General features: G+C 35.9%; 1 protein-coding gene across 3 annotated transcripts in view; it reads left to right on the top strand.

Annotated features, from left to right (window-relative positions):
• Nucleotides 1-26,523, top strand: part of fam131ba (family with sequence similarity 131 member Ba) — a 92,428-nt gene that overhangs the window by 51,499 nt on the left and 14,406 nt on the right. Inside the window, exon 3 of one of the 3 annotated variants that reach the window (XM_059350418.1) lies at nucleotides 23,401-23,497. The exons of 1 other annotated variant lie outside the window; for it this stretch is intronic. In XM_059350418.1, coding sequence (XP_059206401.1) covers nucleotides 23,401-23,497 — 97 coding nt within the window. Of the gene's footprint in view, nucleotides 1-23,400; nucleotides 23,507-26,523 lie in introns of all 3 variants that reach the window. One more of the 3 variants, XM_059350417.1, reaches the window with a different exon arrangement.

Genomic DNA, 26,523 nt, shown 5'->3' with positions numbered 1-26,523 from the left:
CAATAACCTTTATTCTCCTTTACAAAATGTCATTAAAATATGCCCCCCGGAACCCCTAAATGGTTATTTTTATTATTTGCTCATACTCAAGAGTCAAGAGTAATTTTTTTTGTATTTGACAACTGTTGAGATTTGCACTTCACACTACATTTTAGATTTTTAATTATTTATACAGACTACCAAAAAAATCGTATTTTCTATCTTTTTAAGTATTTCCTAATATCGTCAAGAATATCGTTATCGCAAAAATAGTCTGCAATATCATGATATTCTTTTAGGGCCATATCGCCCAGCCCTAACATTCACACCAAATACAACAACGGGGTTGTGTTTATTTGTGCTTTAGAACGTAACTGCAGTGAAACAATCAGGAAATAAAGTTGTATTCCTCTGATTCACTGCTTTGTTCTTGCCGGAGCCATTCCCTCTCTTCACTCACTGTCTAGCTCGCTCGACCACCGCTGGATTCAGCTGTATTAACCCATTTAGGCCTAAAACGCCTGTAAAAATGCCTGTTAAACCTCTGGGCGATTTTAAAATAAGCTCCTAAAACCTGAAGTTTTACTGGAAATTCAACAGAAGAGTCAACGCTTCCTACTAAATAATAGATTTTTCAGCCTCTGTAGCAGATAGAGATGAAATTCCCACATGTATTCTCATTTTGTGTCTTTTTTTTGGTCATTCTGTGTCTTTTTTTTTGTCATTTTGTGTCTTTTTTTTTGTCATTTTGTGTCTTTTTTTGGTTATTTTGTGTCTTTTTTGTAATTTTGTGTCTTTTTTTGTAATTTTGTCTTTTTTTGTCATTTCGTGTCTTTTATGTCATTTTGTGTCTTTTTTGTCATTTCGTGTCTTTTTTTGTCATTTTGTGTCTTTTTTTGTCATTTTGTGTCTTTTTTTGGTCATTTTGTGTCATTTTTTTGGTTATTTTGTGCCTTTTTTTGTTATTTTGTGTCTTTTTTTGGTCATTTTGTGTTTTTTTTGGTGATGATTTCAAAGTTCTGGAAAAGTCCCATGTTGCATTGTGACACTCCCACATGTATTCTGATGCATTTCATTGGCCAAGAGACAAAAAATAGGTGGAAATAAATACCATAAACGCACAATGTAACATTTATGTCACATCACAGATCTTTCACATTTAGGGGTAGTATTTTTTTAAAAACATCATAAATGTGTTCTATGTGGTCCACTTGGTCTGTGGTATATCCCCCATAATGTTCCTTTAAGGATTACTGGGTCTGGGTTCCTATGGGTTAAATGTGAACCTGAAAAACATCCTTTCAGCCTCATTGTTTCATAATAAAACAGCTGAATGGTTTCTTTGGCTCACCCCGCCTTAAATATCCGATAATCCATAAAAAAAACTGCACTAGTTTTGATTCATTCAAAAGTTTCCCTGTCCCATGATGATCTTAATGTTTTATCAGAGGCATTTCAAACCAAAATATAACAAGAATATTACTGCCAAGAACTGAATATGTCTCAATATCTGGCAAGAGAGGAAACATTGGAAGAAACGAGGACATACTGGCAGATGATATTTGTATCAGCCTTCAGAGGCTCATATTAGTCAAACCTGTGTGTCCTCCTGTGTGTGTGCCTGCACTCTCGTGACTGGCTGTGCGTGACTGGGTGTGAAGGTGTGTGTGTGTGTGTGTGTGTTGATAGTCTCTTACCGAGGCCACAGAGCTGCTCTCCCCAGGGCTCAGACTATTACTGAGCCATGTATCACTTCTCAGCTGTGGGCCCTGGGGAGAGAGAAGAGTAGAAAGAGTTAGAGAGAGAGAGAGAGACAAAAACACAGACATCCATCTTATTGTTTTCCATCACTGGCTGCTGCTTTCTTTCTCTTCTCCACTGTTGTCATTGTTCCTGGGCTGCAAGGCCAACATGGACCAGCAGTTTCCTTGCTGTATAGATATTTTAAAGGTATAGAACAAGGAATCTGGAGCTTCTTTCTAGCTTTTTCTGGTGGCTTTCTTAACCCTCCTGTTATGTTCGTTTCTCAGGAACAACAATAATGTTCAAGGGTCAATTTGAGCATGTTTAATTATCCAAAAGTGTCAGAAACTAAAAATATTTTTTTATATAACATTTATATATTAAACATACTTTTTTAAAATTGTTCTTCTGTAATAATACATTTTTTGAGAGACTGAATTTTAGGTCTTCGTTAAATGTAAGCCATAATCATTATAATTAGTTAAAAAATGAAGACATGAAGTGTTTCATTCAGTGTATCATGGATCTATATAATGTGTTATCTCCACTTTTTGAATTGGATTACTGACAAATAAACTTTTCTTTGATTATTCTAGTTTATTGAGATGCACCTGTATAAAATACAATGATTTTACATGACGTTGATTTTATTTTACATTTTTTACAAAAAATCTAGGGCTGCACCGATTGCAATCTTCTGTCCGGTCACCGATTTTTAAAAAGCCTGACCTGCCGATACCGATTTTTTTATAACTCACAGCATACACCTTCAATGTTTGAATCTTATTTTATTGAAAAACAATAACACAGCAGTATTTTTCTTTAACAAATAAAGGAAATCACAATGTCTGAGGTAGTTAATAAAATAGAACTTAAAATAAATAGCAAAAATTTACAGGACAAACTAACAGAAGAACTGCAACCATAAATAAAGTGTCCTGAGTTTTCGGTTTCGTTATAGTAGTAGAAGTACGTGCAGACGCATTTTCAGACCTTTGCGGAGGAAGATAAAATCGCTAGATAAGATCGGTTTGACGTAAAAGAATCGGTCGATCGGCGATCCTGCAAAATTAAGGAAATCGGTGGCGATCAATTGATTGATTTTTTTATTTTTTTTAACCTCTCACAGATCAGGTTCAATGAGGATAATTCACTCGTTTTTCATTAAAAAATGCATGTTGAAACTTTTTTCTACTTACATTGGAAATACCTGCGTACAGGTGCATCTATATAAATTAGAATATGATGGAAAAGTCCATTTCCAGTAGTTCAAGTCAAACAGCCCCAACCAAGTATTGAGTCACATAGATGGACAGACTTTTCAGAGGCCAACATTTACATATTAAACATACTTTTTAAAATTGGTCTTATGTAATAATACATTTTTTTGAGAGGCTGAATTTTAGGTCTTCGTTAAATTTAAGCCATAATCATTATAATTAGTTAAAAAATGAAGACATGAAGTGTTTCATTCAGTGTATCATGGATCTATATAATGTGTTATCTCCACTTTTTGAATTGGATTACTGACAAATAAACATTTATTTGATTATTCTAGTTTATTGAGATGCAAAATACAATGATTTTACATGAAGTTGATTTTATTTCACATTTTTATTTTTATGAAAAAATACTTTTAACAATTTCTTTTAGATTTTTAAACTTCGAAATGGGTCAATTTGAGCAACAACAAAACAGGAGGGTTTAAATTAGGACCCTATTTCCCATAAATCCTGTTGTTTTCTTGTGGTGAATACACAAGTCAGAAGTGATTTCAATGAAACTTTGATTGATGATTCAGACATTCGGTTGCCACGGCATCAGTAGCTCAATTCATTTTTGATTAAGTGTTGCTCCCGTTGAGCACCGATCCCGCGGCAGCCCTCCAGTTGTTTACTTCCACAAACACGACTCCTCTACCTCTAATTTATAGACCTGCAGACAGGGAGGCCAGCAGGTGGAGAGGGATTTGAAAAAAGAAAAGAAAAAACACAATAAAGGAGCTCAGAGAGTTGATTCAGACTGAGGAACAGGAGCTTCTGGACCGAGTGTTACAAACACAACACTCCAGACTGACAGACAGACAAAATAAATACAGCCACAGTGAGGAAAGGGAACACGACACACTATTGGAGAAGTTGAAGGAGAATAGAGCAGGCTGGCAGAGAATCAGAGATGAAATCTGAAGATTAGGCAGAGACATCTAAATGTAACACGACAAATACAAAAATCTACCAGAATAGCAGTTTTAGTAAAGCCTCCAAGCAGAATAAGAGCTAAATGCAGCAACACGTTTACTATCCACAACACCTGCAGTGTTACAGTGCAGACCAAGAGTTTGGCTGCAGATTTGGCTCTTTATGGGGCACTCAATAAAATACTTAGAAAGTGTTATAGAGGACATTTCAAGACTTTTACATTTGTGACTTTTTTTTGAAAATATTTCATTTTTATGTTGCAAATTAGGGTCAATTGAGTTATTATTATTATTATAGTCATTATTATACTGATTGGTCAGATGCAATGGTTCTGGGTTTCTATTATGCACTGTTTTTGTTACTTATTGTCCCACTGAGCCACTGATAAACTTTAAACCGTGAGTGGGGGAGATGAAAAGACCTCCTCAGCCACAGAATTCATCCTTCACCCTTTTAACAAATTGAAACTATAAAAAAACATGTTTTTCTAGTTGTCCTGGCCTAAAATACAGATGGTTTTGTCTGGTTTTGCTTAGTAGCGGAAAAACTAATTAGACCATGATCATTTATTTATAATATATTTTCACCAAATAATCATCCAAAACTGGTTATCCCCTCTAGTTGTTATGAAAATTGACAGTATAAAATTTGCATTTAAAAAAACATTTTTTTTAATTTATTTTCCAAAAGAGACTTTTTACACATTTAAAAAACTTTTAAATATATAAGCTTTAATAATCATTTACCACAGTAACAATGTCTAGACTGTATGTCTGTTAATTTAATTTAAAAAAAATGTGTTTTCTTTCAAAAATAAAAACATTTCCAAGTGACCTCAAACTTTTGAGCGGTAGTGTATATCTCTAGTACATTACATTATAACAGCGGTTCCCAAACTTTTTTAGCCGCGCACCCCCCTCTATGTCCCAACCGGGTTGATGCCCCCCAATCCCCCACACCTTCAAAAAAAATAAAATGCAATTAGCTTTTTTATAACCATAATAAAGGCGGCATGTTTAATCATGCTCAAATAACCAGAACACACATATAATAAAATAATCACCATCACAACACTCTCGCATTTGAATTAAATACTGATTGGTCAGATACCACTATCTGTGACGTAGCCTGATCTTCACTGATTAGCTGCAGATATCCATGTGGTTCTATGACCTCATGGCGAGGCATGAGGACACTATTTCAGATGTCCGCTAAAGTTACCAAATATGGTTCTTTGCTTTGGTAAAGATATTTTCATATTTTCTCTTTTTCATGCACCTTGGAAGCAGGTGAAGTTGTGCTGGAAACTGCTGCGAGCTAAATGCTAACACCCTCACACTGACCATGTTCATCATCATAGTTTAATTTGCTCTCAATCAAGTCATTTGATTTGCAGGTACAGTATTTGGTCATGAATCAAAGTATTAAGAATTTGAGCTGATAATGGTGCTTTTTATTATTATTGTTATTACTATAACCATTATTTAACCAGGAAAAGTCTCATTGAGATTAAGAATCTCTTTTACAAGAGTGTCAGAGGCAGCAGCACAATCAACAGGGTTTCAGACATAAAACATATAATAATAAACATAAATAAATAAAGGAATCATATGGATAAAAAGTTGAAGGATCGCCAGTAATTATTCTTGAAGTGGTCTTGTTTTGGTCTGCACCAGAGTACAACTGGAGCGTTCACAAGCGACCAAAGTTTGGTCAGACCAGAGTTTGCTTAAATTAACTAAACTTTGGGTTGTGAAAATGCCCTTAACCCATAAGAACCTATGGTGACACCCGTGTAACAAACACTTTAAATCTTCTATAATCTCTCATATTCAGCTTTATGCTTCACTTTTTCACTCATTAAATCCCTAAGCGACGTATACTCAACACCCTGGTGTGGTGGTCATGTGACTTTGACAAGAAGTGACTTCTCCAAAATACGGCTGTGGCTGGAAACAGAAATGTGAAAAAGTAGGTAATTTCAAAAAGCTTATTTTTTGTTCCGAGGCTAAGTTTAAACCCATTTAACAATTCTAACCCGTTAATGTCCTGTATTGTATTTCTGACCATATTTGACCAACAAATTAAAGTCATGATATATGTTATGGAGATGCAAACAAAAAGGCAAATGGTTATATGTTTTTATTTATTGTTGGTTTATTAATATTTTGTTACTTATAAACAAATCTGAAAAATATTTTGTTGTTAAACAGCACTATCAATGTCACAATTTTGATATATGTGAGCAGAAAATGAGTCTAGTTTTATTTTAAAATATGAAATATTTTAATAATATTTATGAAATATCATAAACATAAATACCATAAAAGCTCAATTTGACACATAATTTGACACATAATTTTCCTTATGGGTTAAGGAGCCTATATTGCCGTTTTGAACTTACAGTCAGCTCTCAGACCCGTTAAACACATCGTAGCTTCTCATAGTATGCTGATTGGTCAAACTGCTGCTAGTGCAAACATAAATTAGTTTTACTTAAAGCCTGGCGAGATGGATTTGGTGATATCTGAACCCATGATTCTTGCATGATCTCATGATATTGCATGACTCCAACAAGGTGAGGATTCATCCTCTGTGAACCAAGGTTATAATAGTTTTGGACTTTTCATTAGTTTTAGTTTTAATTTAGTTGTGAATTTTTGTTTTCAAATTCAGTTAGTTTTAGTTCGTTTTTAGAGTGAGTTTTCTAGTTTTAGTTTAGTTTTTAGTTTTTGAAAATGCTTATTTTTATTTTAGTTTTTATTAGTTTTAGTGTTAGTTTTTTTGTAATGGGCTATATGTTGGTGCCAGATTCAAAGAGGTCATAATAAATTTTGCCATTTTATTCATCTCAGCCCCAATAATGTTATTAACTCTTACAGTTCTGGGTGTTTTGAATTTTGGTTGGAGTGTAACATCCCAGTCTCAGTAAACATATTCACCATGTGTTGCATGTTCAAATAGAAACACTGAATTATGAATGAAAAAAGTTGACAAAAACGAAAACTAAGGACATTTTCACTATAATTTTAGTTAGTTTTAGTTAGTTTTGTAACCACACAATACAGCTTCAGTTAGTTAGCGTTTTTAAAAAAAATTTTTATTTCAGTTAACGAAAATCTTTTTTCAATTCTAGTTTTCGTTATTTCGGTAGTTTTCGTTAACTATAATAACCTTGCTGTGAACCATGAATTTCTGCAATCAGGTTCATGAAAATCCATCTTATAGTTGAGATATTTCAGTAGCTGTTATTGTGTCTAAAAACAGTTTACTGCAACATTTCTGAGCTTTCCAAACAGAACTAAACACCCTTGAAAACTTTGCACACAGACACAAGCGACGTGTCATCATGTTCTCCTAATGAACGCTGGAGTCGAAGCGATGAGCTCATCATGCTGCTCACATTCACACATTACAGCGAGCAGGAACATGGCTGCAGCATCAGGCTCAGCCAGAGGCACATTAGCTGAAACATCAGCCTGTTTGTGGTTCCACTAAGAGTCCGATCGATACTGAGTGCTGCTATCAGATCTCCTCCGAGGATATACGCCTTCCACATTCACACAAGTCGGACTAAAACCATGGAGGAGAAACAAACAGATGTGACTGAGATGGAGCTGCAGCAGAACTCAGGACCTTATTTACCGCCATTAGTGTTTTTCCTCTCAGACTTCAAATGAGTTCCTGCAAGCCGATAGCACAAAGCTGCTGCTCGACATTTAACCACTTCTCAAATGTTTCCCAGCAGGATTTGAATATTTTTAAAGTGTAAATGCTTCTGAAGCTGCATTTTCACATCACGTGACACTAAAACTAATGACATTTTTTAAAGATTAGCAGCTCTTTAAGCACCATGATCCCACAGCTCTGAAATTTAAATGAATTGCTTATCTTGCATGTAGTACAAAATCCTATCATTGGTTTCTATTATGCACTGTTTTTGTTACTTATTGTCCCACTGAGCCACTGATAAACTTTAAACCGTGAGTGGGGGAGATGAAAAGACCTCCTCCACCACAGAATTCATCCTTCACCCTTTTAAGAAATTGAAACTATAAAAAAACATGTTTTTCTAGTTGTCCTGGCCTAAAATACAGATGCTTTTGTCTGGTTTTGCTTAGTAGAGCTACTAGCAGAAAAACTAATTAGACCATGATCATTTTAATATATTTTCAACAAATAATCATCCAAAACTGGTTATCCCCTCTAGTTGTTATGAAAATTGACAGTATAAATTTGCATTTAAAAAAAATTTTTTTTTAAATGTATTTTCCAAAAGAGACTTTTTACACATTAAAAAAAACGTTTTTCTTTTTTCAAGCTTTAATAATCATTTACCACAGTAACACTGTCTAGACTGTATGTCTGTTAATTAAATTTTAAAAAATGTGTTTTTTCTTTCAAAAATAAAAACATTTCCAAGTGACCTCAAACTTTTGAGCGGTAGTGTATATCTCTAGTACATTACATTAGAAGAAAGAATAAAATAACCACAGTAAAAAGTTATATATTCACTCTTCAGCTGCTCCAATGCATGCTGGGATTAATTGGAGCCCCCGTGACCTTTAGCACAATGAGCAGGTATAGAAAACGTAGAGATGGATGGAGAGTTATTGTGTTAACGCTCTGCTCCAGTTAAACGCTGTAAGGCAGCAAAAAGAGGTGATTTACCAGCCGGCTCACAGTTAAACGTCTGTCAGTGTTATCCAGGCTGAATGGATCTGAGTTTCTGCTGCTGCGTCTCACTGGGGGACGAGCTCGGCTGTGATATACGCTATGGACTCTAGCTGAATACACAATATGAGTGTACACACACACACACACACACACACACACACACGAACACACACACACACACACACACACATTCTTGTACTTCTATCTTTGTGAGGGCCCTCATTTAAATAGTGAATTCCCTTGCAAGGTTAAAATAGTTTTGGATTTTTCATTAGTTTTAGTTTTTATTGGGTTGTAAATGGTAAATGGACCTGCACTTATATAGCACTTTTCTAGTCTCTTTGCGACAACTCAAAGCGCTTTACACTACAGACTGCGCTCATTCACCCTTTCACACACACATTCATACTGGTGGCAGAGGCTACCCTAAACGGTCCCACCTGCCACCATTGGGAAATTATTCACACACCGATGAACGCAGCATCGGGAGCAATTTGGGGTTCAGTATCTTACTCAAGGATACTTCAACATGTAGGCTGCGACGGTCAGGGATCTAACCACCAACCCTTGGGGGCCAACCAACTCTACCAACTGAGCCACAGCCGCCCGGTTGTGAATTTTTGTTTTCAAATTCAGTTAATTTTAATGAGTTTTTAGAGTGAGTTTGCTAGTTTTAGTTTAGTACTTATTTATTTTTTAAAATGCTTTAGTTTTAGTTTAGTTTTTATCAGTTTTAGTTTTTTGTAATGGGGTGGGAGATTAAAAGAGGTCACAGTAAATTTTGCCTTTATTTCTTTTGTTTTATCCATCTTCATTATGTATGAAAAAAGTTGACAAAGACGCAAACGAAGGACATTTTCACGTTTCACATTTTCACATTTCACATAATTTTAGTTAGTTTTGTAACCTCACAATACAATACACAATACAGTTACCGGGTAATTATCTTTCTTTTTAAACTCTCACTTTAAATTTTATTTCAGTTAACGAAAATGTTTTTTCAATTCTAGTTTTCGATATTTCGTTTCGTTGTCGTTAACTATAACAACCTTGTTCCCTAGCCCCTTAACCGAACCGTCACCATGACAACTAAATGGCCAACCCTAACCCTAACCTGATTGTAACCTTTAACCCTTAAAAAAAGTCTGAAATCTCAAAAAAGCCTTTAAAGAAGTGAGGAAAAATGTCCTCACTTTGCAAAAATGTCCTCACTCTGTTGGTTAAAAACATGTTTTCCGGTCCTCACTATGTAGGAAGTACAAGAACACACACACACACACACACACACACACACACACTTCACAAAGACGGTGATGACGCCAGATTTTTTTTGTCCTCAGTTGACCAGGAGAGCTTAACATTCACACACTGAGGCTCTGAATCCAAATCCTGCGACCTCTGACGCAAGCTCTGTTCATAACACACACACACACACACACACACACACACACACCAAGGACAGAAATGACACAGAGTCCTCACACATTTGACCATTAAAAGCCATGATTGAAACCTCCTACACACACAGTTATTAATACTTCATGTGAGCCACATTCTGATTTTCTGAATAATTTAAAGGTTATTACTTACAGTTTCTCCTCTCTACGGCACTAAATGGTGATAATGTAACTGCAGAAGGAACGGTCTAACTGATCAGAGCCCAGCACTGATTGGCTGGGCCAGCTGCTGGGACTCAAGTGGATTCATATTAACCACTGTTTTGGCTTTTGCTGCTGCTAAACCTGCACAAATAAGACAAAAACAAGTGTGATATGACTCAGGATAGTAGAAGGAATGGTCATTCTGAATCTTTCTTATATCCATTGAAAAATACACTACCAGACACACATTCTCATTCAATGGTTTTTATTTATTTTTCCAACATTGTAGATTAATACTGAAGACAGCAATGCTATGAAAGAACACATATTGAATTATGTAGTAAAAAAAGTGTTAAACAAACCAGAATGTTTTATATTTTAGCTTTTTTGCACACTTCTGTTATTCTCTCAGTCAGATTCATGAGCTGCTTACTTAATAAGTTAATTTGTTATTTTTGTAGTTTCTTGCCTTCTTAATATGTTTGAGATCATAAAGCCAAAGGTTAAAGGCAACTGTGAAGAAAATATAAAACAGATTCTGGTTTATTTGACACTTTTTTTGTCTCCTATATAATTCCACGTGTTCCTTCATAGTTCTGATGTTATTTAAATATGAATCTACAGTGTTGAAAATAATAAAAGATAAATAAAAATCATTGAATGAGGTGTGTCCAAACTTATACCTGTATGTTATGTACTGTATGTTAAAATGATCATTTTTTGCCTTCTGACAAGCAAAAAGTTGTTCTTATGTATGACTTCTATAAGCTGTATAAACCATAAGTAAAGCCATTACATAAAAATATTTAAAAAGGTGACTTATTATATATTTTTAGCTGCAACAGCAACATAAAAAGGCAAAGAGCTTCCATGCAAAGAGGATATAATGACAATATTAGAGTTGTCTGACGTCCCACGAGACACTAAGAGAGGTCGTAAATGACTCGATGTCCCTTTTACACTGAATACATTAACATTTAAGTGAAGAATTCAGAGGCATAAAAATAATACACTGCTGTTGTCTAGCACATTTCTCTTATGCGTGACAATCAAATACATTATTTTCACCATAATAATGAGATGGTTCCTCCTCAGTTGGCTCCGTCTGATTTATTGTCGTTGTTAAAAGACTAATCTGAGTCAGTCCAGTCTGCAGCTCCACTGCTGAGCATGTTCATTAGCTCTTCAGATTAAATAAAGCGTTATTCTATTAGTTTGGTTAGTCCGTCAGCCGTGAGAGTTTAACGCACTCATTAATGTTTGTTCAGGGTGAAAAATGTCTCTGAGTTGTGCTCAGGTCTCGTTGTGAGCCAGGTGTTTAACCCTCTGGAGTCCATCTATTTATTGAAAATACACATGTTTTATTTACAGTAATAACTTTATTTATATATGATATGTAGACAAGCTGAGAAAGCCAGTTGAAAGTGCAATCATAGGAGCTTTCACAGTGTGACATTTATGTTTCTAGACCATTTTTAAATTGTGGATTTTCTTTCTACAATGAAAACTATTACTATTTTTAATTTACATGCAAATAGTTGTAGTTTTATTATTTATAATTTTTACATTTTTGTTCATTTTTTGTGTACATTTCCATAGAAACCTGTGTCTTTTGTTTGTATTTTGGGTTCCTGGCAGCATTATACTTTGTTAATTAAAATAAAATGAAAAATCTGACTGATAGCCAAGTTTGTGTGGAGAAAAAGGAGCCATGCATGTGATGTAAGGACAGACTGAAAGATGCTAAACAGAGACAGAAATGAATGCATAGGAAGTTGACAAATTTGAACCAAAATCTCCTGGACTTCAGAGGTTTAAATTCAGGGTACTTACATACTAAAAGGGGGAGATTTCACTGAACCATACCAACAGTGATGGTATTACACTTTTAGGAGGTCATTATTTCAGCTCATTATTTTTACATTGAACATGTGATTATCTATAGTCAGATTGCAAGAGAAATACAGTAAGAATTTCAAGCATTTACAAGCACTTTATCCAAAATACTTTACACTTTAACACTTTATCCAACACTCTTTAAACCTTGAAAATACAACATTTAAATTCAAGCATTTTCAAGGATTTCAAACACCTGTACAAACCCTGTATTTAAAAATGAGCTCAATCTTTACCATTAAAGTGATAAATACATTAAAACAATGCTAAATTATCATCCAGTGATTTATTTATTTTTTCTGAAATCGGCCATTCTGCACATTCAGTATTTTTACTTCTTTGTACTTTATTACTTTCATACTTTATCACTTTCACTTAAGTAAGACTAGGTGGCAATTCTGCCATATAGCATTGTTACTTTTATTTAAGTTAAATATCAAAATATTTCTACCACCACTGGTTGATTCAGTTTGATGGTAGAGACAAGACGAGAGAGACAAGGTTTATACTCTTTTTCAGTGGTCAAATTCAAGCACTTTTCAAGGACTTTCAAGGTCCATTTTCAAGCTTTTCCAGGACCTTACAACAGTTGTAAGGTTTATGTTTTAGATGAGTACTTACGTGCTAAAAGGGGTAATTTCACTCAACCATATCGACAGCGATGGTTTTACGCTTTTAAGCACTTTATCCAAAATCCAAGCACTTTTTAAACCTTGAAAATACACCATTTCAGTTCAAGCATTTTCAAGTATTTCCAGCAGCCGTACATCATACCAACCCTGTAGATTATTCTCAGGATCTTTGCAGCTCTGACACAAAAGCCCACCAAGGCGTCTGTTGCAGGGCTTCACTGGATCCCTCAGCCATCTCAGCCGCTGCTTTATTAGAGGAGGATTATTCTTATTCCTCATTCACTTGTCATGAAAATAAACATCTCGGACATGAATATTACATGGCGGCGGCTGCTTCCCAGAAAGCCGGAGGAAGACAGAATTAATTCTAGCTTTCAGTTTCAGCTCGCCCATGGTTTCAATTTGCTAACCATTCCCTGTATTTGACACCAGATGAAAAATGTTAATCAGGGCAATAAGGTCTTGATCTAAGTCCGACCCAGATTCACATTCACTCATGGAGATCTTCTGGTTTTATAGTTTCTCTGAGCCCAGCAGCTGCTGATTAAAGCATGAATAAATACAAAGACTGGCTGAGCTCCATCTTAATGTTTTATCACTGCAGCTGGCCACTCTCCCCCAGACACCTTATCACTGTATTAGCATTTTTATTATTATTATTTGATTTGTTTTTTTTAGAGATGACCTTATGGGAATGAATGATGCACCTTTACAGCTGCACAAGATTATATTTTTTATGTAAAAAAATCCATCTTTTATTCACCTGAAATCACACCGCTGAGGGTGCAATAAGAACAGGACACCTTCTCCCACAATGCACCTGTTGATTCAGTCTATCTGTGGTATGAATGTGTTATTATTGCTCTGCTGATGGAAACTGGCATCAGAATGAAGAGCGGTCGATAAGGAAACCATAAAAATGTCTATTGTACATATTTTTCAGTATCTTTTCTATTGCAATGTTGAAAAAGCTGCAGCTAAACTGCTTTATGGCAATATTTGGACGGTGCTTCTTTATGGGAGCAAAGCTGGAGGGACAGAAATAGGATTTACCATCTTTTTATTGATTTATCACATTTGCTTTAGTGTGAATTATATATTTCATCATTGAGATATTAAATCACCCTGATGATGACATAACATTTTGGCCATATCACCCAGCACTACATTACAGGACTGTTGAGGGTTTAATCCATCAATATGAGCAAAGATTTACAGCATGGGTCTCAAACTCGCGGCCCTCGGGCCAATTACGGCCCTCGTGGTGATATTTTGTGGCCCCCACCTTGATATGAAAGTTTAATGTGAGTTTTATATAAATGGCACTTTACCGTGTTGTGTGTGGAAGGTCCCTTTAATTACTTTTTGGGTAATTTTGTGTCTTTTTTAAATAATTGTGTGTCTTTTTTAGTAATTTTGTGTATTTTTTGGTCATTTTGTGTCTCTTTTGGGTCATTTTATGTCTTTTTTTTTTTTATAATTTTGTGTCTTTTTTGGTCATTTTGTTTCTTTTTTAAGTAATTTAGTTTTTTCTGTTATTTTGTGTCTTTTTTATAATTTTGTGTCTTTTTTGGTCATTTTGTTTCTTTTTTAAGTAATTTAGCTTTTTTGTGTCATTTTGTGTCTTTTTTTTGTCATTTTGTGTCTTTTTTTGATCATTTTGATACTACCCCCAGGTAATTTGAGTTTGAGACCCCTAATTAACAGTTTCTATAGAGACAAGACCACCTGTGTGCCTCTATGGTTGGTGTATTTTCAGTGTAAAAGCCTTGATTATTAAAGGCTTTTTTCTTAACCATCCACTTGAGTGCCTGAAATTGGATTTTAATACCAAACGCTCCCCACAGATAAAGACTTTTCTTTCTCTTCTTTAAACCCATTAGTGGGTGTAGGGGAGACTAGAAGCAATTCTGTGTTAGGGAAAGAAAATCCAAACTTACACAATAAACGCTCATGTGGGTTAAAATAAGATCAAATATAAAAAGGTGAAGTCCTTCCTGTGGACCAACATACGTACTATTTTGGGAAAACTGTATGGTAGTTAATTGCGCAATGAATTACACATATATTTGAAGACACAAAAAGACTAAAATAAGACAGAAAATGACCAAAAAAAGACAGAAAATGACCAAAAAGGACACAAAATGACAAAAAAAAGACAGAAAATGACCAAAAAAAAGACAGAAAATTACCAAAAAGGACACAAAAAGACATGAAAAGGATTAAAAAAAATGACAAAATAGCCCAAGACTCCATAGAGTTAAAGATAATTCACTTTACATTTCATGTGGCTATAAATTGATCTCCTGAGTGTGTTTAACCAGTTGAACCTCCTTTGTGGGAGCGGCAGCCTGGTGAGGACAGGAAGTAGAGTTTGGCATTTACTTTGACAGAATGTTTGGGGCATTTTCCGTGTCACCTCTCATGCAGTCTGTGATCTGTGGCTTTGAACGCTACAACTGTGATAACAAGCTTAAAGTGCCAGTGGAGAAACTCTTCAGGGCGCTGTGACAAAGGGCCTGATGTTAAAAAATAAGAACAGAAAAACAAAAAATCCCTTCTGACAGCAGCGTGTGTATAAATCCTCTGGAGCGAATACAGTTTACAGAGTGTTCCTCTCTGCCTTTGTCCTGTTGTACAGCACAATGTGTGTGTGTGTGTGTGTGTGTGTGTGTGTGTGTGTGTGTGTGTGCATGCATATGAGGACACACACTAAACGGTGTCAAGGTTTGGTCACCCCATCAGATTTGCTGTTGCCCCCGGCAACATGGTCACGGCCGAATGGTATCCATTGGTTACCTAAACATTGTGGGCAGTGTAGATGGACAAAGAGAGATGCTGCAGCTACACACACACACAAACACACAAACACACACACACACACACACACACACACACACACAATTTCCATATTTCCCCAGATTCCAAATCCTGTTTCTAATGCCCTCTGTTTTCTTTCTACAATTAAAATAAAACTGTTCCACGTCGGCCCACAGAGACATAATATATAATAATATATAATAGGATTACATCAAACATAGACCAAGGCCCATAATGCATTCTGTGCATTTTGGCTGTATATTTGGATACTTTAAAGATTTCTCCAATCACAGAAACTGACAGTAAATCATGTGTTTTGATGTTATGATCAAACTGTCTGACACCTCCCACTCATCACATCACACCGGCTCTCTCAAGCTCTCACCACTGGCAGATAATATAGTTTTTATATGTAAAATATAATTTGTAGCCACAGTTTACAGGTTTGCGTGCCACTTCAAATCACAAAATATTAACTTAAGCTCAAGCTTACTGTAGTTCTGAGCTCCTGTAGCACAAACACGATGACTAAAAATGGGGAAACTACACTAAGAGGACTTATGAAAATAAAGCATTCAATCTAAACACAACCAGGGTCAATCATGAACACCTGCAGGATGCCTGAAGGTTTATTCAGACTTCAGCAAACTTTTTACTCAATTCAAAACCAGATTCTCTTAAAATACAAAGTAGTGCTAAACTGCAAGTAAAAACTAATAGAAAAGTGAACTAAGGAACTATATTAGGAAACTGCTGACACCCTTGTAGCCCTATAATGTAATAAAACCTAATAATGTAATAACATCACCAACAATGATATAAAATATCCTGACTGATAGAATTAGATAAGCTTCTGAGCAGCTCTGGAGACCCAAGGTAACTCTTCCCTAAACGTTCCTCTTCACAGATTTCAAAGAAATCACGACCTCATGAAAACAACCACAAAACAACAAAACAACTTCCTGGAAATGTAATAAATCCCCAGTAATGTAATAATATATTTATAACATGTTCATTTTTGTTTTTTACTGTTTTTGTCATTATAACTTGTTGATGTTATACACATGTTTTTTTCTATTATCAGTTTATTACTTTCTAATAACTATGACATATGAGGTGGAGGCTTTAAATAAATAATCCCATCTGGGTTTTCTGCCTCTCCCTGCACTTTACACTAAATGTTATCTTTGTCATTTTATGTCATTCTAACTGTGCAGATAAAATAAACCCAAACCTAAACCTAAATTATCGGTAAAAATGTTACAACAATATCAGTCAGGATATTTTATTACATTATGGTGAGGTTATTACATTATCGGGTTTTATTACATTTTCGGTTGATTTAAGTGCATATTTGATTACATTTTCAGGAATTTATTACATTATAGGGTGCTCAACATGATCTCATCCCGTGGAATAGCCACAGAATCGCTCAAATTTCCGTGAAACTGACACGGATTTTCGCTACAATGCAAGTTAATGACAGTCATATCCCGTGGCTATTCCAACATACAAAGTGATTATGTACATTCACTGAGTGAATATTTAGAAAATAAAACATATATTTCTCGCTAGAAATGTGATCAAAATCCATTTTTATGCAGAAACTAAGTCACAATATTGATTTTTTCACTAAAAATGAGAGAACTGTCCGCCATGTTTTTTGTTCTGACCACCGGGACCTTGAAAGTCACGTGACTTGGAACAAACCAATAGGAAAAAATATCCATGGAATAGCCACGGGATATGACTGTCATTAACTTGCATTGTAGCGAAGTCCGTGTCAGTTTCACGGAAATTTGAGTGATTCCGTGGCTATTCCACGGATTTTGAGTTAAGCGAAATCCGTGGCTATTTCACGGATTTCTGTGAGACCAGGTTCAGGGTGCTACACACCTTAAAATCCAAAACGTCCAAATTACTAATTAATAAGTTAATAAATTATAAGGCTGAGGCCTCATCTTCTCTCTTTTAAATGTTCCTTTTTCTCTCCTCACCTCCACCTTTGCTCTACCTGTGCTCCTCCACCCCCTCCTCCTCCTCCTCCTCCTCCTCCTCCTCCTCTCACCCCAGCATGGCCGTTCCGAGTTTTCCTGGGAAGGAATCAATGTAAGTCTCCTTGTTTAAATCTTCTTCTCTCCCTTCTTGTCTTGTCCTTCCCCCTCCATCATCACCTGAGTCTGAGCTCTGAGTACATAAGTTGACATCCTACTTGTTTATCCTTCCTGCCTCTCTCTCTTTCTCTTTTATCCCCCAGTTTTTTTCCCTCCCTTCTTTCCTTCCACCCATCTCCTCTCTCGGCCCTCTGCTAATCTACTGTAGTGCCAGCCTGGTATATGCAGCATATAGAGTCCCAGATAACAGGCAGTAATAAGCTTATCTTATCCGGAGCTGAAGCCGTCGTACAAGCCGGTTTTTACTGAAAGCGCTGCATGATGAAGTGCATCACTACTCGACTCATCAGCAGAATTTATTTGCACGACGTGAATTTTTGTTGACTCAAATATACGCAGAGGCAAAAATAATCTCACAGAGACACACTTCTGTTTCAAGCAACAGCGTCTGGAGAAATGTTCCTATATACAGAAACTTCCCCGACCGAACGGAGCACTGTTTGACTTTGAGTCGACTTTTTGTTCTTGGTTTGTTTCCAGCCAGGCGGAACACATTTGCATGGTTAGTTTTTGGTGAAATACTGGCAAATATGTTTGCAAATAAAACAAGTTTGATAAAACCTGTAGAAGTGTGAATCAGCAGAGGCCCCATGATGCGATTTTATCCTGATACTTGAGTCACGATACGATATTATTGCAATTTTAAGCATTTTTTTGCGATATGGTGAGTATTATTATATTATTATACTGTTTAACTGCATTTTGTGTCCACAAAATTAAATTCATTATGCTGTATCGATTTTTTCCCCCACCTCTAAAAACCTGTCTGAGGAAATTTAATCTATAGACACTAAAAAAAAGACATAAAATGACTGAAAAAAACCCTAAATTAGTTAAAAAAGACACAAAATGACCATAAAAGACCCAAAATGACCCAAAAAAGAAACAAAATGAGCAAAAAGACACATAATGACCAAAAAAGACCCAAAGTGACCCAAGTAAAAAAAAAAAAAAAGACAAAATTATTAAAAAAGACGCAATTATTAAAAAAAGACACAAAATTACCAAAAAAAAAGTAATTAAAGGGACCTTCCACACCACGGTAAAGTGCCAGTCATATAAAACTTACATTAAACTTTCATATCAAGGTGAGGGCCACAAAATATCGTCACGAGGGCCGCTATTGACCGCGAGTTTGAGGCCCCTGCTCTAGATAAAATGGAAGCAATCAACCTTAAACCAAGAGCAGGCTTGTGTCAGTAAATTGCAGCAAAGTAAACTTTCTGATTTATCTCTGCTTTGGGCTCCACACACTCCTAGACACTTTACTTTCTTCAACTAACTCCATCCGTCTGCTGAAAACACTGAACTACCATGAGAGTCCACAGCGCTGCTGCATTAATTATTACATTTCTGCAAAACTCTGTTGTTTCACACGTTAGCGTGGCTGCAGGACTCAAAGGCACAAAAGGAAATTGAATACCTGTTCACTTCTGGTTTATTAAATTTGAGGATGAAGAAGATTCTAGCCGTCTTAAACCTAGAGGATAAACCCATGATCATGAATAGTTCTGTGTGCCTGCTGCACCACTACACCATATAATGTTCCTGTTAAATGCAAAAGCTTCTTGGCAGATGGGACAACACGCGGCTGATACTCCACTTGAACACCACAGAGGGAGCAGATAATATCAGTTTGCCTTTGTACAGTAATTAATGCACTTTAACTCAAGATATTACATCACATCTACCACACTATCCCCCGGTGGAACAGAGTCCACATGTTTTTCCAACTATTTCCCACTGTAATTAGCTGTTGGGAGGACCTCATTAAGAGCTGAGCTCGCTCTCTCTGTTCATTAGTTTGCTGGTTGGTTTGCCATCAGCGCTGGCGCCAGGAAGTTCAGCACACAAGCATCAGCAATATCATGCTTGTGTGCACTTGGTCTCCTGATTCTCTTCTTTCTGACTTTAAAAAGGCTTTAATTTCCCAAATAACGATTCCGTTATTTATGTGTGCTGCAGAGGAACATGTGGAATATGTTTGTACTGACTAATTCCTAAAAGAAGTCTAGTACTGGTTGCTAATAAAGATGATTTAGTTTAGACGTGCGCCCAGTGCGCTCCGAACATATAAAAACAGAAAGTGCAATAATGTTTACAAAATATCTCGCTGATTTATTTTCCCGTCATACAGCGGCAATGACTTTAACTCAAAATATACAAATGTAACAAAAACAACAAACCGAATTGTTTCTTATATCAAAGACCAAAATACTAATACATACTAGGCACAAACTGGCCATAAACTGGGCACAGTCGAAAACTGTTTGCTTCCCAAATCAGCAACCCCGGTGTCTGGGTTTCCCCAGGTTAAATGGCCCAACCCAGCTGACCCGAGGTCAGCTGAGCCACACAGCAAGCACAGCTCCCCCCAGTGGCATGGAGCAAAATTGAAATGAACATGACATGACATGACATGACATGAAATACAAAAATGAATATGGCTCATACAATCTTAGTAAGTCAATTTAACATTGTTGTAGAAAATCTTTAAAGAAAAACACTTGACGAACAGATAGATTCGAATCACAGCCTTGTGCGGGATTTAATTGGCAGATAATAAAAACAGATGACAACACATCCAACGTTCAGAACAACTCTGAGAGACAACACCCAGTTTCTCTCTTTTTACTTTGCAGGTTGGCGTGTCATTGTTTCTGTGTAACTAAGGTTCAACGTCCTGTAATATCCTGTTATGAAGAACACTTGATATAAGAGCACACTTGGGATTTCCCAAATCCGAGCTGTTCATATCTCAATCAAGCAGAAGTTTCCTGTAAAGAGACTGTGACTGTTGGTCAGATTTCTGTGTGTTTATCAAAACATATTTGATGCATATTTAAACTGCTATATGTCAGATATTTTAATACATCTTCAAATTAATTCTACGACAACATTAACCCTCTGGAGTCTCCAAAAGCACCAAAGCATGGCTTCTTCATCAAGTCCAGACGTAAAAACAAAGCAGACCAAGAACATACACAAAAAGACACAAAATGACCAAAAAAAAGACACAAAATAACTAAAAAAGACACAAATGACCAAACAAGACACAAAATGACTTACGAAGACAGGAAAATGGACAAAATAGCCTCCAAAAGACTCCAAAGAGTTAAAGCTAGAGTGGTGAACTTTTACATATAAAAACGGTCTCTTACACTCAGGCTCTTAACAAACAACTGACACAATGTTGATTAAGCCTCACAATATAACAAAGTTGTGGTGTTTCGTTTCTGGGTATTATTTTAAAGCAAAAGAGCTAAAGTGGGCCGGAAAAGACCGACAGATCAACAGCTAGAAGTTTGGCAGAAAAATCCTAAAAAGTGTCAATAAAAGTTTCTTAAGATAAGATAAGATATGACTTTATTTATCCCGCAGTGAGGAAATTAGTCGTCACAGCAGTTCAAGATACAGACACACAGGATATTAAAAAAAAAGACATATACTTACATTCTATACACCTTATATACATAATTTACTTATATGGCGGCTATTTGGCATTTATTATGAATATATACATTTTTGTGTTGTGTTTTGTATTTTGCATTTTATAGATATTGCACATTAGAGAAATTATATTTTAGCATGTTAAAGGGGGCAGGAAGGGGGAGCAAGCAGCAGATCTGCAGCTAGCAGTACAGCAGAAAATACTAAAAAGTTTCTTAAATGAATGCTACAGATAAAAAAAGACAGTTGGCGTGCCGGAGAAAGCTTAAAAAAAGAAGAAAACTTGGCTCACCAGTGGTGCAGGGCGTTTTTGGGGGCCGGGTGATGTCAAAAGTGTGATTACTCTCACTGCCAGCAGGGGGCAGACAGAAGGTTAAACATCACACAGTTATAACATTATCTCTTTGGGGGCTGCATGGACCAAATATCTATATTTGGGTTTTAATTGTCGCCTCATATTGTTGCATGAGCTCTTTTTGTACGCTCAAAAAATAGATAGATAGATAGATAGATAGATGGATAGATGGATGATGGATGGATGGATGGATAGATAGATAGATAGATAGATGGATAGATGGATAGATGGATAGATGGATGATGGATGGATGGATGGATAGATAGATAGATAGATAGATGGATAGATGGATAGATGGATAGATGGATGATGGATGGATGGATGGATAGATAGATGGATAGATGGATGATGGATGGATGGATGGATGGATGGATGGATGGATGGATGGATGGATGGATAGATAGATGGATAGATGGATAGATGGATGATGGATGGATGGATGGATAGATAGATAGATAGATAGATAGATAGATAGATGGATAGATGGATAGATAGATAGATAGATAGATAGATAGATAGATAGATGGATAGATAGATAGATAGATAGATAGATAGATAGATAGATGGATAGATGGATAGATAGATAGATATACTTTATTTATCCCAAGCTGGGAAATTATAGTGTAACAGCAGCATTACACACAGAGACAATGACAACACAATTTAAAAAAAAGAACAACCTAGGCATACTTCAAGCACTAAAATATAAAAATACAATAAAAATAAAGTGTCTAAAGAAGGAGTATGTATTAAGGAGTAGAATAGAATTCCAGTGCAGAATAAATATGAATCTACAGTATAAAAATGTTGGTGCTATGAAACAAATAAGGTGCAATGAACAGTGTGCATAAAAAACACATAAAGTGCACAGACAGTATGTAATGAACCAGGCTATTATTTGTTATTGTACAGTGTGATGGCATGTGGAAGGAAAATGGCATTCAAGGTGGGTAAAATCTCCTGTAACACACAACTCTTCATTCAAGAACCTTGTATGAACAGATTTGCTCTTAAATGGTAAAATTAAATTGTAAAATTAATCTAGGAGAGCTTGCAGATTCACCAATTTCTTCATGTTCTCGTAGACACGAACACAATTTAAAACGGTCCAGACCTGTGTAGTTTTTCACTAGTGTGTTGTATATTTCATTCCTTCGAACCAATTTTGGGAAAGAAAGGTAGGATAAAAATACAAAAATGTTGTTGCATGAGGCCCACAGAGGGTCAGTACGGGTCAAAAGAAGCCAGGAGGAGGAGGATTATTGCTGTTAAAGTAAAAAAAACCAGGTTTAAGCGTCTGTCTCTGCCCTGAAGAGTCACTGAGCAAACAAGCAACACATTCTCTCATTATCATATCAACATAAACTGCTAAAATGTACCTGTCAGGATGAGTTTATGTCTTGTCTTTATTTATCCATCGACTCTTTGTGCTGTATGTAAAAAAATCCATCAGTGTGTTTTTATCATCGCCATGATTCTGCACCAATTACACCAAAGACTCTCTGTTGTTCATTTAAACTGCTTTTGAATCACCACTTATGCATCAATTTTTCTCCTTTTAGTCACATTATATCTCTGATTCTCTTCTTTTCAAGCAATGATCCCTCTAAGTCACTGACAAGGTGTTTGAATAATTAACGCTCCTTTCTTATTCCCTCTATAACAACCTCCCTTCTCTTCTTCATCTCTCTGTTTTCTGAATCTTCAATCATCTGCTCTCTTCACCTCAATTTCTTTCATTCCATTTCTCTCTTACCTCTTCTTATTTGCTCATTTTTTCTATCACGTTATATTTTTTTCTCCCTCTTATCTCTTCTCCTCTCCTCTTGCTTTTTCTCGTCTGTTTCTATGTTTCTGTCCTCCCTCTCTCTTCAGTTGTCCATGGAGGACACTACTTCCATTCTGCCTCGCCTCAAGAGGAAGCCGGCCCAGACCTATGGGATCGGTGCCCTGGCTAAGTCCTCTCTGACAGGTGTGTCAGGTGTGTGTCTGTGCTGCTAGGTGGTAAAACAGCCCCCATGTTGCCTCCACATGCTCCAGGGCGGAGGCTCCAGGGTGGAGTTGTTGTTGAGAAGAGACAGGGGCTAAAAACTTCCTCTCCCTGTTGAATAAAAGATAATTCCTGCTTTCTCCTCCTGTGATATTCAGACGCTTGTTTGGTGCAGAAGCCAGCTGATCAATGCTTGGTTTGGTTTACTGTTAATCACCAGACGAGATCATCTGCAACTCATTACAGCTGCTGCATTATTAAATAAATTAAATGGGGGCAAATAAACCAACTTAAAAATGTATTAACTAATTAGAAGTGATTATGATTGAATCGGTTAAGTGTCGTTTAGCATTAGCGTAGCTCTGTTCAGGTCTGGTTGGCTGTTGCTAAGCATTCTAACCAAACCATCCATTCATTCCACTTTGCAGAATGGAGTTTAAAAATAAAACACTCAGTTGTCAAGCAACTGGGAATTTAACCCTCTGAAGCCCGTAAGCCACTGGCAGGTTTAAAAGGCACGTTTTTATTTGATTTATTTGCACCATAAGAAAAGACAATTACAAAAATCAGAAATGAAAGAAGAATAGTAACTGTGTGAGAGGTTAAAACACAGTCCATAGAGACTTTTAAAAAAGGACTAAAAACTTTCCTTTTTAGCAAAACCTTTGGTTCCTCCCATCTAGATGGTTTTTAGATTATGTATGTATGTTTTCTGTTTTTAGCTGTTTTTTTTTCCTTTTTATAATTAGAATGTTATGCTTTTAACCTGTAGCACTTTGAGATTTCCTGTAATGTAAAGTGCATTACAAATAAAATGTATTATTATTATTAATAAAAAAAACCTATGTGGGCTTATAAAAAGCACCTCCCCAAGAAATATACAAAAATTCAAAAGTAAATCAACAACAACAATGAGAGAAAGCAACAACAAATAACAACAAAAAAGAAAGCAAATACAAGTGGCATTTTATAGCACACACAAAAAAAGTCGAAAATAAAAACATGGGCGTGTATAAAAGTAGATAATTGTATTTGAGTGTCTGAGTGTATAAGAGATAATAATCCAATGAAAACTTTATTGGAAAAGAAACTATTAGGAGTCTTGATTTAACAGGTTTAACAGCTTTCAGTCTTAATTTAAAATGATTGAGGGATGAAGATAGTTTAACTACATGAATATGAGAATTCCAAAGTATGGAGCCTCTGTAAGCAAAAGGAAACTGAGTATGTGTGGTGCAACAAAAAGAAAGATGAAGTTTATCAGTGTGTCTTGTGTTGTAAGAATGGTAACTTTTTCCCCCTTTAATCACCAAAACCACTTAGTCTCAAAGCCAGTTGCTTTAAAAAATAGAAATTATTGTCAGATTTTTGTCCTTATAACAATAATAATACATTTTATTTGTAAAGCACTTTTCATACAGAAATCTCAAAGTGCTACAGAAACCAGAAACAAGAAAGAGAAAACTCATTAAAATCAGCAGTAGATAAAAAAAAAAAAAAAAAGACGGGTAATAAAGCACAAAAAAATAAATAAATAAATAAAAAATAAAAACATCTAGGGACAACCTAAAAATGCCTCCCTGAACAGAAAAGTTCAGGGAGGCATATCATGTGTGAAAAATGCTCCCATGAGGCTTGAAATAGTGATATTTCATAAAAATCACGTTATTCTACATGTCTCATTTAAAATTACAACAAAAAAAATATTTGCACAAACCAGATCCTATAAAAATCATTAAATTATAATGTAATTATGTGCTCCGCAGCACAACTGGGAAGCACATAATGACTCAGCTGAGGGCATCAGACATATGATAAAAAAATTCAGTGAAACTTCAACTGAAGTGCAGCTCGTTTACACAGAGCAGAAGGGAGTTAACACCTTGATTCTCCAAATATTTGATAAAAAATGTAACTAAATAGGAAAGCAACCCAGCCATAAAAAGTAATTTGGGTTAGCTTACTATCCATGCTCCAAATACTCACACTAGTCTATCTCTATCAAAAGAAGCTAATAATAGCCCAATCAATATATATCTGATTTGAAAGATCATGAAAGCCTTTTGACACAATCAGTGGTGGAAGAAGTATTCAGATCCTTAATTACTTCAGTAAAAGTACTAGTACCACACTGTGAAATTACTCCACTGCAAGTAAAAGTCCTGCATTCAAAACTTACTGAAGTAAAAGTACAAAAGTATCAGCATCAGAATGTACTTAAAGTATCAAAAATAAAAGTACTTGTTATACAGAACAGCCCCACTCAGATTGTTTTATATACTCTAAATATATTATTGGATTATTATTGATGCATTTATGTAAGCAGCAATGCTTCTGTAAAGATAGATTTTACCTACTTAATATACTGTGATGGGGTTTAATAAAAAAAAAAGTCTAATGACTTTGAATGTATCATGTTTTTAAAGTTGGCAGCTAAATGTAGTAAATGGAGTAAAAAGTGCAATACTTACCTCAAAAATGTAGTGGAGTAGAAGTATAAAGTGTCATAAAATGGAAATACTTAAGTTAAGTACAAGTACGTCAAAATTGTACTTAAGCACAGTACTTGAGTAAATGTATTTACATTCCACCACTGGTCATAGTTGAATTAAAAGTCAGCTTTTGGAAGGTTTTAAATGAAATGTACCATTTAAGGTTGTACTTTGGCTGCAGGGATGTTCATTTCATTTTATGAAACCAGGATATAAAGACTCTTGTTTGTGTAATAAACTCCACTCTGTCTGCACTTCAACTTGGTTTCTGCACTGCTCGCTGACCAAACACTCGTCTGAAACACTTGTGGGGGAAAAAAAAAACAGGAATTATCTTTTCACCTTTGCCATAAGTGGCTGATTTTGTAACACAAAGCTTTCCTCAACACACAACTTCACTCTAGCGCAGGAGGAGGAGGAGGAGGAGGAGGAGGAGCTTGGAACCAACATGGCCGCCCCTGTGGGTGCCCCTTCCTATATCACTCCCTACTTTCCCTTCTCTTCCATTGATATCAA

Source organism: Centropristis striata, chromosome 14, assembly GCF_030273125.1.
Source record: "Centropristis striata isolate RG_2023a ecotype Rhode Island chromosome 14, C.striata_1.0, whole genome shotgun sequence".
NCBI classification, from domain to species: domain Eukaryota; kingdom Metazoa; phylum Chordata; class Actinopteri; order Perciformes; family Serranidae; genus Centropristis; species Centropristis striata.
This window is presented reverse-complemented; position numbering and strand designations above follow the sequence as displayed.